At 36.0% G+C, this 17,488-nt stretch overlaps 1 protein-coding gene across 1 annotated transcript in view; it reads left to right on the top strand.

Moving 5' to 3' along the window:
* Positions 1-17,488, top strand: part of MMS22L (MMS22 like, DNA repair protein) — a gene marked incomplete at both ends in the record, with an annotated part of 136,730 nt that overhangs the window by 92,040 nt on the left and 27,202 nt on the right. Inside the window, 4 exons of the mRNA XM_082669051.1 lie at positions 4,899-5,092; positions 9,553-9,703; positions 11,441-11,592; positions 12,393-12,535. Of these exons, the coding sequence (XP_082525177.1) occupies positions 4,899-5,092; positions 9,553-9,703; positions 11,441-11,592; positions 12,393-12,535 (640 nt within the window). The remainder of the gene's footprint in view (positions 1-4,898; positions 5,093-9,552; positions 9,704-11,440; positions 11,593-12,392; positions 12,536-17,488) is intronic.

The raw sequence follows: 17,488 nt of genomic DNA, 5'->3' as shown, positions 1-17,488 counted from the left end.
TAAAGCCCATGTGTTTCTAGATAATGCTCTACTGCATCTATGAACGTGGTTATTAGGAATTAGAATCAGTAGCAATGAGACTGAAGTAAATATTATCTTGCCTTATAGTCTACAAATTGTTTTTACCTAAGTGGTGTGATTTGAAACTTGAGCAGCTCTGTGGAGGATAGTAGGGTATTATTCCCATTTAACAGATGAAAAAACTAAGTCTGTTTTCCAGGGTCACAAGCTGGCTCTCTCCTAGACAAGTTCATTTGGATAATTTTCCGTACCTCTTGAGGAGCCTTTTTAATGCCTTAATGTTGCATTATATGTGACCAGAAGCATCATTGCCAGTACTGCGCTTTTTATTTGTTATAATCCCTCAATAGTCAAAACAGCCAGCAAACTCCTTGCCTGGATCTCACCTATTCACTCAGTTGTTACCACCCACTCACCTCCTCGTCCACATACACACAAATGCACTGAGGTGCCATTACAGGGAGACACTGCTGGGTGTGCCTGAGCGGCTGCTTGCCAGCTTGGTTACTGACTTATTGCCTCTCCCTGAACACTGGGCATGCACAGAATTGGGGGTCAGAACTTAAGCTACTATCATTTCCTAGTGAGGCTTTGCACTATTCTCTGTATGCCTGGAGTCTGTTTTTGTTTTGTTTTGTTTTTATTTTTTGAAGACAGGATTGGGTTGGATGATTTTTAAGATACCTTCTAGCTTTAAAACTTTGGGGTTTTTTTGTTTGTTTTGTTTTCTGGTAATGTCATTACTTTGGTTATGTTATATTCTTTCTGGGTAGTAGAGCAGATTATAGCCCTATTTTATAGATGTGAATAAGAATGACAAGAAGATCCAGAGTACCTAAGGTTTTTTTTTAGTGAATTTAGCTGAAACTAAAAATTGTAGAGTATCCTGATTCCCATCCAGTTTTCCATTAGTTAGATCAATCAGGCACTTGGAGTAATTACTCATAGTGGTTTAGAACAACTTTTTTTAACTTAGAACTTCCCATTATATTTTTTACTAATATAGATTGAAGAAAGTTGGCAGGTTTTGCAGTAGAACTAAAAAAGGAATTCAGTTGTTAATTGTTGTTAATCCCTTGCTTTCTGTTAGCTCTTATCACTCACATTTATTATATTATGCTTTTTCTATGTGGTGCAAGGTCCATCAATAGACGACTTTTCTTTACATTTTGAGGCATAATATGTTAGAAGTATTACATATGCAACTATGACTACCAGGAAAATGATGTACAGTATGTCATACCTTGTTCTATAGTTACCAGTTATAGGAGAAGCAAGAGCATACAAAGATGAGAAGTAAAACCTAGATGTAGTAGTCTAATAAGTGTTCCCAGAACCCTGTCCAGGTTATTAGGGAGGAACAATGCCTCAGAGACCAGGCTGGCAGATAGCAGCAGTCAGATGCTGCAGGTTTCAGTGCGTCTTATGTGATAGATGCCTCAGTACATTTGTGTGTCTGTGTGAGGGTGGGAAGGTTGAGGGCAAGATGGATGAGTGAATATGTGAAATCACAACAGGAAGTAACATGAAGATAAAAACAGGAAAACAAATCCTGGAAAGTGGGGCACAAGAGCAATTGGATACAGGAAACAGGAAAGTGCTTGAACTTAATGAGGTAAGCCAAAAGAGGCAGGATATCAGAGCTAAAATAGAAGCGTATGAAAACCTGGATAACTAGGTATGTAAAAGTTTGGGTGTTTTCATAGTGTAGCAATAGGTTCCTAAACGCTTTTATTATTTTTTTTTAATTTGGCTTCATTATGTCTTACTTGCAGCACACGGGATCTTTGTTGTGGCATGCGGAATCTTTCGTTGTGGCGCGCGGACTCAGTAGTTGCAGCACATGGGCTCTCTAGTTGTGATGTGCAGGCTCCAGAGCGCACGGGCTGAGTAGTTGCGGCATGTGGGCTCTCTAGTTGTGGCGCGTGGGCTTAGTTGCCTCACCGTATGTGGGATCTTAGTTCCCCGACCAGAGATCGAATCTGCATCCCTGACATTGGAAAGCGAATTCTTAACCACTGGACCACCAGGGAAGTCCCCCCCTAAACACTTTTGAGGACATTATTTCATGTGATCTTCACAATAACCCTGTTGGGTGGATGATAAATGATTGTTCCTAATCTTAACTCTTTAGAAAGCAAGAATTGGGGAGGTTACTCATTTTTTTTTCAAGGTCACCCAGCTCACAGTAGCTTTGCTAATAACCAGCAGCTTTACCCAACACAAGTGTTACTTCTATTGCCTCAGTTTCCTCATTTATAAGATTTGAATAATAATTGTACCTACCACATGGGGTGAGAAACAATGCTTACAAAATAACTAGCATGGTGCTTGGCACATGGTAAATACCAATAAATGCTAGATGTTGCTATTATTTCTACTATAAGAGCTGCAATTTGAATAACTTGATGTTCAGCAGATTTTATTTTCTGCTATAATGTATTGCATCTTTTAGAACATAAGTGGGCTGGTTATCTGTATTTCCACATCTGTGTATTTCCAAAATGATTTTAACCCATGTTAAGTTAGTCTTTTACTCAAAACATTTGCCCCTGCCTCTTCACGAGGCAAAGAGCTACATGCGGCTTGTCTAGCTTCTTTTCTTAGGCTTACTAAAATTTCTTAACCCAAGTAGGGAGAGAAGAAAATTGATCAATATTTAAACCGTGTGTGTGTGCGCGCATGTGCGTGCATCTTAGCATATAAGGGTGTGTGTCTTAGTGTGTAAGGGAAAAGTAGGGGCTTCAGAGTCAGATTCTGATTCAGATTATGGGGCCAACTCTTCTTAGCCATGTGACCTTTGGGCATGTTATTATCATCTTCATCATCTATAAAGAGGATTAAATGATACCCATCTTACAGAATTGTTCTGATCTTTACTTAAAGAATTTCTGGCATCATAAAGGATGATCAGGGCTTCCCTCGTAGCACAGTGGTTGAGAGTTCACCTGCCGATGCAGGGGACACAGGTTCGTGCCCCGGTCCGGGAAGATCCCACATGCCACAGAGCGGCTGGGCCCGTGAGCCATGGCCGCTGAGCCTGCGCGTCCCGAGCCTGTGCTCCGCAACGGGAGAGGCCACAACAGTGAGAGGCCCGCGTACCGCAAAAAAATAAAATTAAATTAAAATTAAAAAAATAAAAATAAAGGATGATCAGAAATAATACCACTTCCTGGGGAATAGATTTTAGTGAGTGAAGAAATGGCTTATTTTATTTAGAAATAGTGAGTAAAATCCATCCTACCCAGATACAGTAAGTTATTTATTATCCTTTGAGACCAATGTACTTTGAAAAAGCTATAGATGGGTTTTACAAATGGTGGTATTATTTTACTTGGATTCCAGTGTCTTGAAATGTACCCATGAACTTTGCTTTGTGGATGTAGGCAGATGAATTAGTTGCCTAATGGATTTTAGTGATTTGATATTCATCTTACTCAAAGCTAAAGGACCTGAAATGGTTCTTTAGTCACTAGTTCAAGTTGAAAGCATCTCAGGCAGGTTTTTACACAAAGAGAACATAGCAGATATTTGGTTAGTTTTTATGAGACTTGCTTACTGTGATATTCTTTCCCCAGGCATTTGTACACTTGTTTTATTTTTCAGTACTTCAAGTAGCATTAAGTAGTATCTCATGATCATCTAAGAATTCCAATGTAGAGAGGCACAGAGTCCTAGTGTTACATAATTTATACTTAAAATTTTTACTTTTGTGTAGTTATGGGAAAAGTACGAAGATGTGGTCTTGCAACCAGTTTGATCTTTTTGTGGAATTGCTTTAGTTACATGCACTAGTTCTGTATTTTATATAGTTATTTTGAGTGTCCACTTCCCTTAGATGAACTGATTTAAAACATCAGGAGTGTTGGAATTAATGTAATATTTCCTTCTTTTTTAAAGTACTAGTCGTTTTTCTTAATGGAATACTACCATTATTGAAGGAAGCCTTCTGCCTTAGCTCCACTGGTTGGTTTTCACTGCTTCCTCTTTAATTGAAGAAAGCAAATCTAAAGATGGTATTCATGCATTTGTGTCTACCCTCAATTGAGATGGCAGTAATATAAACAGAAACAGGAATAATATCACGGTTGCACATTTAATTTTAAATAATATTATTAACTGCTGGGCATATTGCATAAATGCCTTCTATTCCAGATCACTAGAAGAATCTTTTAGTATATACCCCTCTTATGTTTCTTTTAAGGTCTAGAGATATCTAAATTTTCAATAGGAAAAAAAGGTGAGTAAATGATAAATTGAAACTTGAGACAGTATTGAATTCATGTTTTATGGATTTATGGAGAATAACTTTATTTTTTATTTTTTTCTACTATGTGAAAATGATTATAGATCTTTTTGGACCAATGTACTGATAATAAGGTTGTATCTAGCACAGTTTTATATACTAGCTCAACACCTGTGTCTGCTCTAAACAAGGAAAGTATTTTAGTTTAAAATATCACGCATAAGCCATAAATACTCACTGTCCTCTTGGTACATCATGCCCTAAAGCTCACAGGAGAAATGGTTTTAAATTTTGTTTTTATGTCTAGATTGTAAGTAAAATCACTTGTCATAGTTGCAAAATGCAAACCTTCATTCTGAAGCTGCCTGTTTCTTATTTGGATATGCCATATTAAAAAGCATATAATTAATGGTTGACATTAGTAATTAACATTAACTTTATGGTGCTTAATATGCCATCATTCATCCATCAAATAACCAGAAATGCATAATGTCTTGGCATAAAGGTTTTAATTATATAAAACAGTTCTTCAGTTTTCATATGGTGTAAATGTTAAAAGCCAATAATGTATTTAAAGAAAAATTTTTGTGAGTATTTGTCGGGTGTTAACTGTATTTTTATTTCTTTTTAGGAGTATGCATCAACAATTGTGTCAGGAACTTCAGAGGGAGAATGTGGACCTCATTGTGCAGTCTTCATTATCGGCTAAAGAGCGCCACCTTGCTGCAGTTGCCAGTGCACTATGGAGGCATTTCTTTTCATTTTTGAAGAGTCAGAGAATGTCACAGATAGTGCCTCCCTCACAACTCGCGGATGCAGCTGCAGGTCAGCGTTGTTAATTTCCTAATTAGTTTCTCATTTTGCAGACTGTCAGTTTTTTCTTCTGTCTGCTTGGTAACAAACCCTTATTTTATTATGGTGCAATAAATATTTTGTCAACCAGAAAGATGAAAAGAGGTACATATTTTAAAATTAGGAACCTTTGGCTTGTTTATTATTTTCCTCTTAGTAAAGGTAAAAATTAAGTGATCATTTTCTAAAAACAAAAGATCACTTTTAACCTTAAAAATATTGAATGTACGTGAACTTTTCTTATGCATGCATTATTCGGAAAGTAAGGCAACATTTGATTTCTTCTAGTTCCAGTAGTTTATTTTCAAATTGTATGTTCAGATATCTAGTATAAGATGAAGTTGAATAAAGAGCAATAAAGGATGTAGCATGAATTCCACTTCAACATCAAGCAGATGAGCCCAGAATGACATGGAGTATAGAGAATGTTATTGTTCTGACTTCATTAGATTCTATTTTAGGTTGTAATTTTTACTTAATTTGATTATTAGCCTATGGACATGTCCTTAGGCTTTAAGGGACTCTGAATCAGATGAAATTATAGGCAAGAATTTGCATATATGTGCATATATGCACTTTCCCAAAAAGAAGTCATTATCTTTCACAAAGGGATATTTTACCCAATGTATGTTAAGAAATACTGGAATAGAGAGAGATCAACATGGTGACTGCATGTATTTAAGTGCAATTTATATGAAGGTATTTAATGTATTTAAATATTAACACTTTTGAAAACCTAAGATCTAAACCAAGGTTTATTTTACCCTGGTGTGAATGAGGAAAGCTGAGCTAAAAGCACAACAGAAAGACTGCATGATATAAATTTTAAAAGACCTTGAATTCTGGTAACACTTGCATAATTAAGACTTTACAGTGATACATAGATTGAAGAATTGTGACAGGGCAACGGTTTTCCAACCAGTGTAATGTCTGTGAAAATAAATATTGATATTCAGTTTAACCAAAGCAGTCATTACTAGCCGATATGACTTATCTTTCTTCCATTCATCATCCCAACTCCCAGTTAGTTACCAAAAATTATATCATACAAGTTGAGTCAGTGCTGTCCTAGGCACTGAAAATAAACAGTATATAGACATAAAGCAAAATATGTGTGGGTTTTGGGTTCGTTTTGAAATAAAGACTTCATAGGAGAGAGAAATTTCCTGCATTAAAAAAAGGTTATTGAATACCCACTTTTATTGCCATTGGGGATATACCAATGGGGAAAAAAAAGGACTGCGGTTCTTTTTTTCATGTATAAGCTCCATGTTTTCATGGAGCTTATAGTCTAGTGGCGGGGAGAGAACATAAATAAATCAGTAGGTAAAATGTGTAATATGTCAGATGGTGAGATGCTATGGAGAAAAATAAAAATATAGAAAAATAAAAATATAGAAAAATATAGGGATAGGGAAAGCCAGAGGCAAGTTATAATTTTAAACAGAATTGTCAGGAAAACCTGTGTAAGTACCATTTGAGCAAAGACATGAAGGAGGTGAAATATGCAGCTATGCAGCTATGAGCTATGCAGAAGTCCAGAGGCAAGAGTGTGTCTGGTGTGTTTGAGGAACTACAGGAAGCCGTCAAAGCTCTCGTGGAATAAGAAAAGGAGTAAGAGTAGTCAGAGATGGGGTCAAGCAGTTATGGAGAACTACTTTGTGTTCTGCCCTGTACGTAGCTGTGAAGACTTTTGCTTTTACCCTGATATTAGAAGCTGTTGGGGTCTTGAGCAGAGGAGTGATAGGATCCCTCTGGCTATTGGCTGGAGAAAAGACTATCGGGAGATGGGGAGGCCACGTAGGGAACTATTGTAACAGCTCAGAGCTGGGCACCTTGGGCTACAGTGGTAGCAGTAGAAGTGGTGAGAAGTGGTCAGATTTCCAATATGAAGGTAGAGCTGACAGAATTTTCTAAGTGGGTATGATATGGTAAGCAAAACAGATAAAGGGAGAACCCCTTGTTTGAGATGAGGAAGATTGTGGCAGGAGCAGATTTTGTGAGTGAAGACTAGGATTTTGATTTTGGACATTTTTTTTTAATATGTCCATTAAAGTTCAAGTAGGGATGTTGAGTTAGACCCCTGGATAATGAATCTAGGGTTCAGGGAAGAGGTCTAAGCTGGAGATTTAAATTTGGAAACTATGTATATATAAATAGTCTTTAAAGCTATGAACTGGATGAGACTACTAGTAGAGTAAGTACCAGTAAAAAGAGAAGTTTGAGGATAGGGCCCTAGGATATTCCCATGTTCAGATTTGTAGGATAAAGAAGAACCAAGAAAGGAGACTGCAAAGGAATACCAGTGAGGTGAGAGGAAAACCAAGAAAGTATAGTGCCCTGGAAACCAAATGACAGAGCTTTTCAAGGAAGGAGCAGTTATCAACACTTCAAATGCAGTTAATGGGTCCAGTAGGATGAGGCCTGAGAATCGGTCCTTGGATTTAGTAGGATGGAGGTCACTGATGACCTTCAAGAGCAGTTTTTGCTGTAGTGGGTAGAAACAAAGGCCTGATTGAAGATATCCAAGAGAAGATGTGAGAAGAGGAATCGCTGACTGCAAATGTAGTAAATCTTTTTGAGTATCACTGTCTAAGAGAAGTAGAAAAATGGGGATGTTAGCTGGAGAGGGAAATGGGGTCAGAGAATTTTTTCTAACAACATGGGAGAAATTTCAGCATATTTATAACGCTGACAGGAATGTTTAGGAGTGAGGGAAAACTTGATGTGGCAAGAGACTCACTTGTGTTTTGATGCCCAAGAGAAATGGGATACCATAGAGGACTTGGCCTCAGATATCCTGTAGTAGCAGAAGAGAAGGCAGAGTAAATGGGCCCAGGTGAAGGTTGCTGGGTAGATGTGGTGGTTCTCCTCTGACGTTTCTCATTTCTCTGTGACGTAGTAAGGTCATTAGCTGAAAGTGAAGATGGGGAGGAGATGCTGGCTTATGATGGAGCAAGGAAAGAAGGTATGCAGTAATCCTCTAGGAGAGTAAAAGACTGAATGGACTAGAGAAATGTGGTAGAAATGATGGCCAACTCTAAGAGTCCACTTAAAGTTTGTAGTCATAAACTTGAAATGAGATCAGTCAGCATGGTTGTTCACCAGCCATTTATACTGTGTAGGTGTAGGTGCATGTGGGGAGAAGACCAAGGATGTAATTAAACAGATGGTGTTTTTTCCAGGAAAGTACAAAAAATCAAGTAAGAAGCAAGGGAGTTGATGGTAAATGAAAATCAGTATAATAATGGACCATGTAATCAAGCTGCCTAAAAAGGGGAAGGAAGGGGAAAACTTGTAGGATCAATGAATTGTAGGTCCTGGTGGAATCAAAGGATTGCTGGATTTAGGAACCTACAGGAGGAGAGTTGGAAAGGTAGTTCGATGCCAGAAAGAGGGGTCTTCAAAGTGGAAATTATGGTGAGATTGTACTTATGGGTAGTGCCAAGGTCTCTGTATCACCATGGGAGTGAATGGCTAAAGTAGAATGGAAGATAGACTCACTGTAGGAGAGGAGTTCAGTGCCAGGAGATTGGAAGAAAAATCATCAAGGACTATGACAGGAGTGCAGTTAGAAAGGATGATAGTGAGCTAAAATCTTCAAGGGATGAGAGGAGGTGAAGGAGGAAACGGTAGACAAATGCAACAAGGAGAGTTAGTGCTGGTGACTTAATCTGATGACCTAAGACTCAAAGCCAAAGGGAAGGGGAAGGGAGAATGGTATAGAAGCAGCCATGTGGACCAAGAAGTAAGCTCACCTTATGTGGGTCCTGTGTACGAGAGTGTGGGAGAATAAGTAGCCACCATTTGAGAGAGCTGCATAGGAGCAGTACTTAAGAAGCAATTTATTGATAAACATATAGTGATATAGTGCAGATTAAGTTGGGGAATCCCAGGAAATCACAAAATAAAGTACATTTGTTTACCATGGTGACCTAAGGAATTCTAGCTCCTAGGCTTTGTGAGCTCTGAGGGAAGTGGAGTATCATTGATTGATTGTAGAAGATCACTTTTTACTAGAAGAGAATGTCCAGTGTCCAAGGTGAGGAAGAACTCTGTCTGTGGCAGGTGATGAGTAAATTAACTCAATTGGAGAAGAGTGGATGCTAGAAATAATTTTTGTAATGGGTCTTTTGAATGGGAGAGTCACATAAGCAGAGACATCAGGTGTAGAATTTGCCATTTGAGAGGGCCATTATAGATTCATCATGATGATGCTGAGATAGATTATTCTAGACCCTTTCTTGGAGATCCAGATGATCGCCACAGAAATTTCTTCGACAACATGAATTTAGTTCAGTTTTAGCTTTCTGTTGTACGTTTCTAAAATGTGACATTTTACTATTTAGTGCTAATTTTTTAAAAATCACTATTGATATAATTGGGGGGGGTTAAAAAATTCTCACTGTGAGTTTTTCTCATTTTAAATCCAGATTTTACTTTGCTGGCAATGGACTTGCCCAGCACAGCTCCATCAGATCTTCAGCCTCAGCCAGTTACATCAATGATACAACTTTTTGGTTGGGATGATATCGTCTGGCCCCAAGTTGTAGCCAGATATTTAAGTCATTTCCTACAAAATAGGTAAGTGTTTTTATTTCAGGTATGCACATTAATGTAAGCCCACGATAGATGAGTTCACTAGGAAGGTAAGAATTTTCACAATAAAAACTGATCTTTACTATATATACTCTCACTTGGGCAGTTTGTTGCTTTTCTGTGTATCAGCATTTTGACAGTATTAATAGTAGGAAAGCTTTCTTAAAACAGTGTTGTTGCTGTTTTGTCAAAACGGTTTTTGTAGGACTGCCTCATCCTCATCCTGAAAAGACCTTTCTTCACTCACCATTGTGAAAGAAATTATACAATTAATATTGCTGAATATGTAAGACACTTATATTACTGTAGTTTTAGATTTAATGATAGCTTTCCTCTTCACAGCTAGATGTTTAAAGCTTTGAGTTTTGTGTAGTCATGAACAAGAGACATCCCCACCCTGAACTTTGGTTTCCATATCTTTAAGTGTCTCCTGCCATATTACATAAGAGATCTGAGGAACCCCAACAGAAAAAATATGCAATAGATAATAGAAATAGTATAGAATAATCAGGACAATTCAAATAAGAATATCAAGATGAGGGAAAATAAAATAAATACGCAAACCTAAGAGACCAGTGTAGGTCTGATCCCAGCTGCCTGCCAGTCAGTGAAAATGAAGAGAGGTATTCTTCTCAAAAGGAATTCATTAAGCAGAGTCATTAATCATTTTCTCACTGGCGTTCAGTTGTAAAGTAAAGGAGTTCACCTTCAATTGGATTACTTTCAGGATCCCTTCCAGCTTAAGAATTCTTTAATAACAACAAACATTTATTTATATTATTTATTAAATACTTTTGCTGAAATTATCTGAAAGGATTTCAGTTTTTAAAATAATATTGTGTGTTAGTCACAGTTGAAGGAACTGAAATGCAAAGTTGGTAAGTAACGTTGGGAAGGTTGTATAAGTAATAAATGACCCATCTGAGTTCTTCTGTTTTGTGTTCTCTTTTTTTATGATAACTTATATTCAAAGTATTTCAAAACAGTATTTTTAGAGTTACGAATTTATATGTATTTTTCAAGCGTCTTAACTTTACATAACATTTATAATTAGGTGAAGACCATCTTCATTCTCTCTATCCTCACTTATAAAATGATTAGAAATCAGATTTAACTAGGGCTTTGACTTTGTAAGATAATTTTTTTTAAATCTCATTCAGATGTTATTTTGGAATTCCTTAATAATGACTCCTGTCATTATTAAGGTGGGGGAGCAGGAAAGGAAGGGATGGGAACGGGATTGGTCAGGAGAGCCACATAGAAATGTAATTTGTCTTTTTACCTTTTTTCTTGGTCATGACCCCTTCTCTGTTTACTCTAAGGGCCACTGTTTTTTTATTGTACTTGCCACTTCCTTTAGTATTATCTCACCTAGCTAGTTAATCCCCTTCCTTGTTTTTCTAATTTTAACCATGTTCTTCTTTCCCTTTCTCCTTTGGCATTAGCCTATATGTATGCCATCAGTGGGAAAAGGAAAATTAAAAACTAGGGCATTACAAATGAAAGCAAGAATATTTGTCTAAAATATCATTTTGTGTGTATCTGTAGAGTTTATTTTCAGCAATGCATGTCTGCATTAGTGTGTTTGTAAAATAAGTGAGGCCAAGAACTGGGGGATATTAGAATGTTTTCCTTTATTTCTGAATCTCTGTACTCAGGGAATACATTGTCAGGGTTTTGTTTTGGTTTCTCTTTTTAATATCCATCAACTTATTTTTACAGCATGTTATGTGAAGCGCTTTCTCATTCAGGCTGTGTATCTTTTCAAGCCCTAACTATAAGATCATGGATCCGTTGCATTTTGCAAATGTATATAAAAAACCTTTATGTGCCAGATGACTCGTTCATTGATTTAAATACTGAACAGGCAGTTGGTAAGTATTGCAGGTGTTTTGCTTTCTAGATAGCTAAGTATGTTTAAAATTTCCTGTTTCATTATGTAAATTAATAGGAAAGATAAAAAATGTATTTGTAAATAGGTATTAATATGAACAGAAATTTACTTCCTTTTGCAGCCTATTTCTTTTTCTTGATATTTTCCTGTAACTGTATAGGACAAATTTCTCTCCTATAAAGATAAAAGAACTTGTTTCCTTGGAAGCTAGGAACAAAAATTTGCTCTCAAATGACGAGCTATTTTTTTACCTTCAAGAAACTGATCACAAAAAAAAGTGGAAATATGAAGTAAATACCCAGATATCACACTGTTAACACCCTATAAAGGAAAATATCCAATTATGAATAATTTCATCCCATTTCCTTGTAATTTTTTTGTTTTTAATATCCCAAACAGTTCTGATTGTCTGTAGGGCGTGCCTTATCCTAAACCTATTGTTTATGGCCATTCATAAATCCCACAAAGGCTGGACTGAAAACATGCTCCAAATTTACTTTTATATATTATTAAATCAGTTGGCTTTACGTGAATAGCTTTTGGGACTAGGACGTTCACAAGTACTCATTTGTTTGTTTTTAAATAAAGCCTTCTCATAGTGAGAGAAACTTAGAAGTTTTTAATAATGTAGAAATTTTAATTTTAAAAGAAAGTGTTGTCATAAATGAAGAATGATACGTTCCCTGTTCTCCCATATATATGTGTGTGTGTGTATATACATATATATATATAAAAAACATAAATTTATAAACATATTATATAAATATTTTATTTTAACAGAAAAAGACTACATGGAACAGTTGGCTGAACTGACAAGGTTGCTATTTAAACTCTCAGAAGTAAAGAATATTCTCTCAAAGGCTCAAGTTGAATATTTACCTATGCAAGAAGGCCCTAAAAAAGCACTTGTTCTGTTCCTCGAGGTATTTTTTATTCATTAATATAATTGTTCAGATCAGTTACAATTATTTTTCCAAAAATCTTGAAGTGTTCATAAAGTTTTTCCATAAAATGAATTATTTTAAATTGAATCATATTACTGGTTGCCGCTATTATAAAATTCTGGAGGAATAAAAATGTGAATCTAAGATATAGCACAACTCACTCTTCAGGACAGCAGAAGAATTACGTGTAATAAAAAATAATAAGAGTAAAGAATGCCACATAAAAACCTTAACTCCAAGTCTGATCTAAATTGTAGGAGTATCTTATTGTTGAAATTGTTAGATAACAATATTCTTCAGGTACTTAAATTTCCTTGTATATGGTCCATAATAGTTCCAACTTAATGTTTACCACCCTGTAATGAACAGTGTAAATTTTACAGTAAAATTTTAGTGTATGCAGCATAAGCACCAACTACTTCATATCATAGCATGGTTGGGGATTTAAAAACCAATCCATTTGTTTTATTTTGCCTCTGTAATAAATAGTCCCATTCAACATTGTATTTTTAATTATTAATTTTGTAGGAATCTGTCTTATGTAATAGTCTTTGTTTTATAGCCTGAGGTCGTTAATGTGCTTGGATTAGTGTTTTTGTAAGCTAGTCACAGTAAAACTTAGTTTATTTTCCCACATAGTAGTTGGTATTAACTGCAACGAAGGTCCTTACAATCCATAAGCTCTTTCCATAAATGTGAATTCTTCCATTGGTTTTCGTTAAGTTAAAGTACAATTGTTACAGTTAGAGATGTCATATAAATCCTAAAAATATTTCGTAGTAGTAGATGTAGATATAAAATACATATTTCTCTGGAGCCTTTTATTTAGTTGTTGATTGGATCTTCATCATTAATTAATTCAGCACCTATGCTGGGGACCATACTGGACCAGAAAGGGAAGTAGAAGTCATGCACTACACTGATCATTTTCGAAGGCTCTCCTAATTTAATCCTATCCAAATTAATTGCTTTTTAACTACTCACTAAATAATAGTTGTTTGCTAAATGCTAGATAGTATTATGTGAGGACTTCTTGGGGATTTGAAGAACCAAAAGAACTAGTCCTTGATCTTAGAGAACTTTTACTTGTCTGAGAATACAAGACATACACAAAGGCTAAAATAATAATATAAGACAGTATATGCTAAATGTCAGTTAGTTGATAGGTCAATCAGTAAGTTAAGAATTCAGAGCATCTTGGTATAAGAAGTTAGATTTTATCCTGTGAACAGGCTTTATAAATTTTTAAGTAGGTCTGATTTGATCAAATGACTTTAAGAAAATTGGTAACAATAGAGTAAATTAAAGGTGCCGGAGCACTAATGCCAGAAGCTAGTGAGTTTAGGAGGAATTGAAGATTGCACTCTGGGATTTTTGAATGATTATGAAATAAATACTGTGTTTAACCAGAAAAATGATGACCTTAAGGAGAAATAGGAACATCATGATTTAGAGTGGGGCAGAAGTAGGTGAGAAGTCCAATTTTAAACCTGTTTAGTTTGAGGTTGTGTCAGGGGTGCTCATGGTCACCCCACCCCAGGTGCTATTATGATTCGCTAGGAGGACTCACAGAACTCAGCATATAGTTGTACTTACATCTATGACTTATTACAGTGAAAAGTTTCAAAGTACAGTCAACAAAGAGAAAAAGTTCGGGGGTGAAGTCTGGAGAAACCAGGCACAGCTTCCAAGAGTCCCCTTACAGTGATATTACACTGGAGATGCTTAATTCTCCCAGCAAGGAATTGGGACAACACCTATGAAATCTGTCAACCAGGGGAGCTCATTAGTGACTCAGTGCCCAGAGTTTTTAATGGGGGCTGGTCACCTAGGACCTGTTTGTTTGGCACTTTTAAAAATCCGGACTCCCAGAAGGAAAGCAGATATTCAGTATAAACTGTATTGGTTGCACAAACTGTTTAGGCACAGTGAGCCATTCTTATTGGGAGATGATGGGGAAAATCCAAGGGTCCAAAAACCAACCAAGGACCAACCGTGCAAATAGGCCTCTTAAGGGTAATGACATTGGCCCCTGCTATATTAACTCTTCTCTGCACAGAAATGATAGTGTGACATGAAGGTGAGGATAGTCAAGGCACTGAAAAATATACGTCTCATAGTCTGGGGAGGTTAAGGCTAAACAGAGAAATATTGAAATCTAGGGCACTGGTTCTTAAATGTCTGTTTCATAGACCTCTAGGAGTCACTAATACTTTTCAGGGGTTCTGTGAGCTCAAAACTATATTGGTGTTTGTACAAATAGCGTAAGAGCTGTAGCAGAAATCAACACCATGGCCCAAGATTATACTAGTAGTCAGTATAATTTTCAAGGCCATGCAATCACAGAGGGGGAAAAAAACCAGTTTGACTTAAGAGTATCATTAATGAAGCAGTAAAGTTACTAATTTTAATAAATTTTCACCCTTGAGTACATGCCCTTTTAGTATTCTGTGAATGACAATAGGAAATATATTTAAAGTACTTTTGATGCATATGAAAGCAAGATTGTTGTCTAAGTGAGAGCCACTTATGTGATTGAGTTGTAAGCTGAACTGACCGCTTTTACTGTGAAAGAACAACTGACAAAGTATGGTTATTCAGACTTGGGTATTTGGCAAATATTTTCTTAAAAATGAGCCTATCACTTCAAAGAAGTCAACTGACAGCATTTTTTTTTGATATTAACATAATTTGAGCTTTTAAGAAAATTAGAATTTTGGAACATTTGTATTTGTCATCATGAGCTTGAGAGTTTCTTGATAATTAAAGACTTTCTGACAACACTGGTGATATTAACAAATATGATTTTTTTAAAATATGGACAATGAAATGTGTTGTCCAAATTGGGAAGCTGTATAACTCAATGAACCAAAATTTTTCAGGTAACAAGTACAGGCTTTTTAGAAAGTATGCATGTGTGGAAAACATTCATTCAAAGCACAAGACAGACCAATGGCTTATAACGTAGCAGAGAACAGAACATACATTGACATGATTTTGGATTCCATGTTACAACTAACCTTTAAGAAATACCACTTGTCAAGTTTTGGTGTAATATCAAAGAGGAATTCCCACAATTATCTGAAAATTTTATTAAAATACTTTTTCCTCTTCCAACTACATATATTTCTGAGACTTAATTGGTTTTTTTTTTTGCTCTTATTTTTATGATTTTTCACTCTTCTACTTTACTGTTCTTTTTCTATATTATATTTATACTTAGAAAATTTATTTTCAGAGGCTTGTTCTTTGTAATATCTGAATTGAAGACTATAAATTCTTCATTTAGCACAAATTTAACTTCATCCCACAAGATTTATTTGCAATATCTTCATTATTTTGTATTTTAGAATATTTTTCAGTTTCCATTGTGATCTCTTGTTTGATGTATGGATTAAATATGTATGTCTTTCTTAATTTTCTAATATTGACAGAAATATTGACTTAACTGTTTTTATCTGCAACATATTGCAACAGCTTGTATGCAGAAGCAGATATGAGAATGTAACTGTCTTCTGTTAAGCTAGACATTAAAGAGATTTTCAAAGATGTAAAAAAAAGTGCCACTTATCAGTATTTTTTTTGGTTTGTTTTGGAAAAGAAAGTTATTTTTCACTAAAAATATATGAGGTATATTAACATAATGTTTATTATTTTTTTAAATGAATAAATTAAATTTTTCTATTGTAATTTGTAATATAAATATCAATAGATAGAGCCCAAATGATAAGCTTTTTAAGATCCTCAATTTTTAAGTGTGTGAAGGGGAACTGAGACGAAGTTTGAGAATTTCTGGTCTAGGGAAAGAAGTATAGAGAACCAAGGGCAGAGAGCTAAATGGAAAAGGGGATTCATCAAGTATATCTCTTATTCTCAGCTGTCTACCTCCCAATCTTCCAAGTTCACTAGGTTCCCTATCTTTTCCTCCATTCTACATTTTATCATCATCATGGCTAACTTTAATATCACCTTGGATAACTTATCTTGAGCCCTCATTTCAAAACTTCTCCAGTAGTCTTTCAGTGATCTTCACTTCTGCTGTCATCCACCTACTGCCATGACTAATCACTGAACCATGGCATCACTTGGAGCATCTGAAAGCTCATTGACTATCACTGCCTTCCTTCCTTTTCTCTGAGTGACTTTATCATGACCTTCCTCTCCCTTTTCTCCAAGCACAACATTCTGTCAAGGTCTCACTTTCTTCCTTATCTACCTTAACTGAACCCCTTGGAGGCCTCACTTCAACTACCCTTAACCAACACGCTCACAGCCTTCCATCCTTTGTCTTATCGTTACACCTGCAAATCTTCAACTTTGGATCAGTACAACCACCTGCCTTCTTTCCTTTGTGTTATTTCCTGAGAGCTGCAGGAGAAAAATCACATAACCGTGCATACTGGTGCCATTCATGGTCCAATTTGGGTAATTGAAATTCATTGTTAAGTTCCCAGTAATGGCTTGGAAACTTTACTACTCTCCTCAAACCTTCTAACCCATCTCTAGCCAGTTTTCTCTTTATTCTTTTTTTTTTAACATCTTTATTGGAGTATAATTGCTTTTCAGTAGTGTGTTAGTTTCTCCTTTATAACAAAATGAATCAGCTATACATATATCCCCATATCTCGACTCTTCTAGTGACTTCTCAACTCTTCTTTATTCTCACCTGCCCTCAACTCATCCTCTCATTTATTTCCCTTCCTCTTCTCACTTCACCATTATTCTCTACTACCTCACCTCACATTTCTCTCCTCAGCCTCCCCATTTTGCCATTTCTACCCTTTGTACCTCATCCTTTTTTTCCTCTGAGAAAGTTAAGCTGGCATCTAATGGCTTATAAAGAAAATTCTAGGAAAAAAATCAATTCATATCATAAAGCTGAACTTTATTTATGGAGGTCTCACTTGTAAGAGTCTGTTAACCTCATCTGTA

Source organism: Grampus griseus (genome assembly GCF_964374135.1).
Source record: "Grampus griseus genome assembly, chromosome: 13".
NCBI classification, from domain to species: Eukaryota; Metazoa; Chordata; class Mammalia; order Artiodactyla; family Delphinidae; genus Grampus; species Grampus griseus.
The sequence above is the reverse complement of the archived record's forward strand: the minus strand, read 5'-3'. Positions and strand labels throughout refer to the sequence as shown.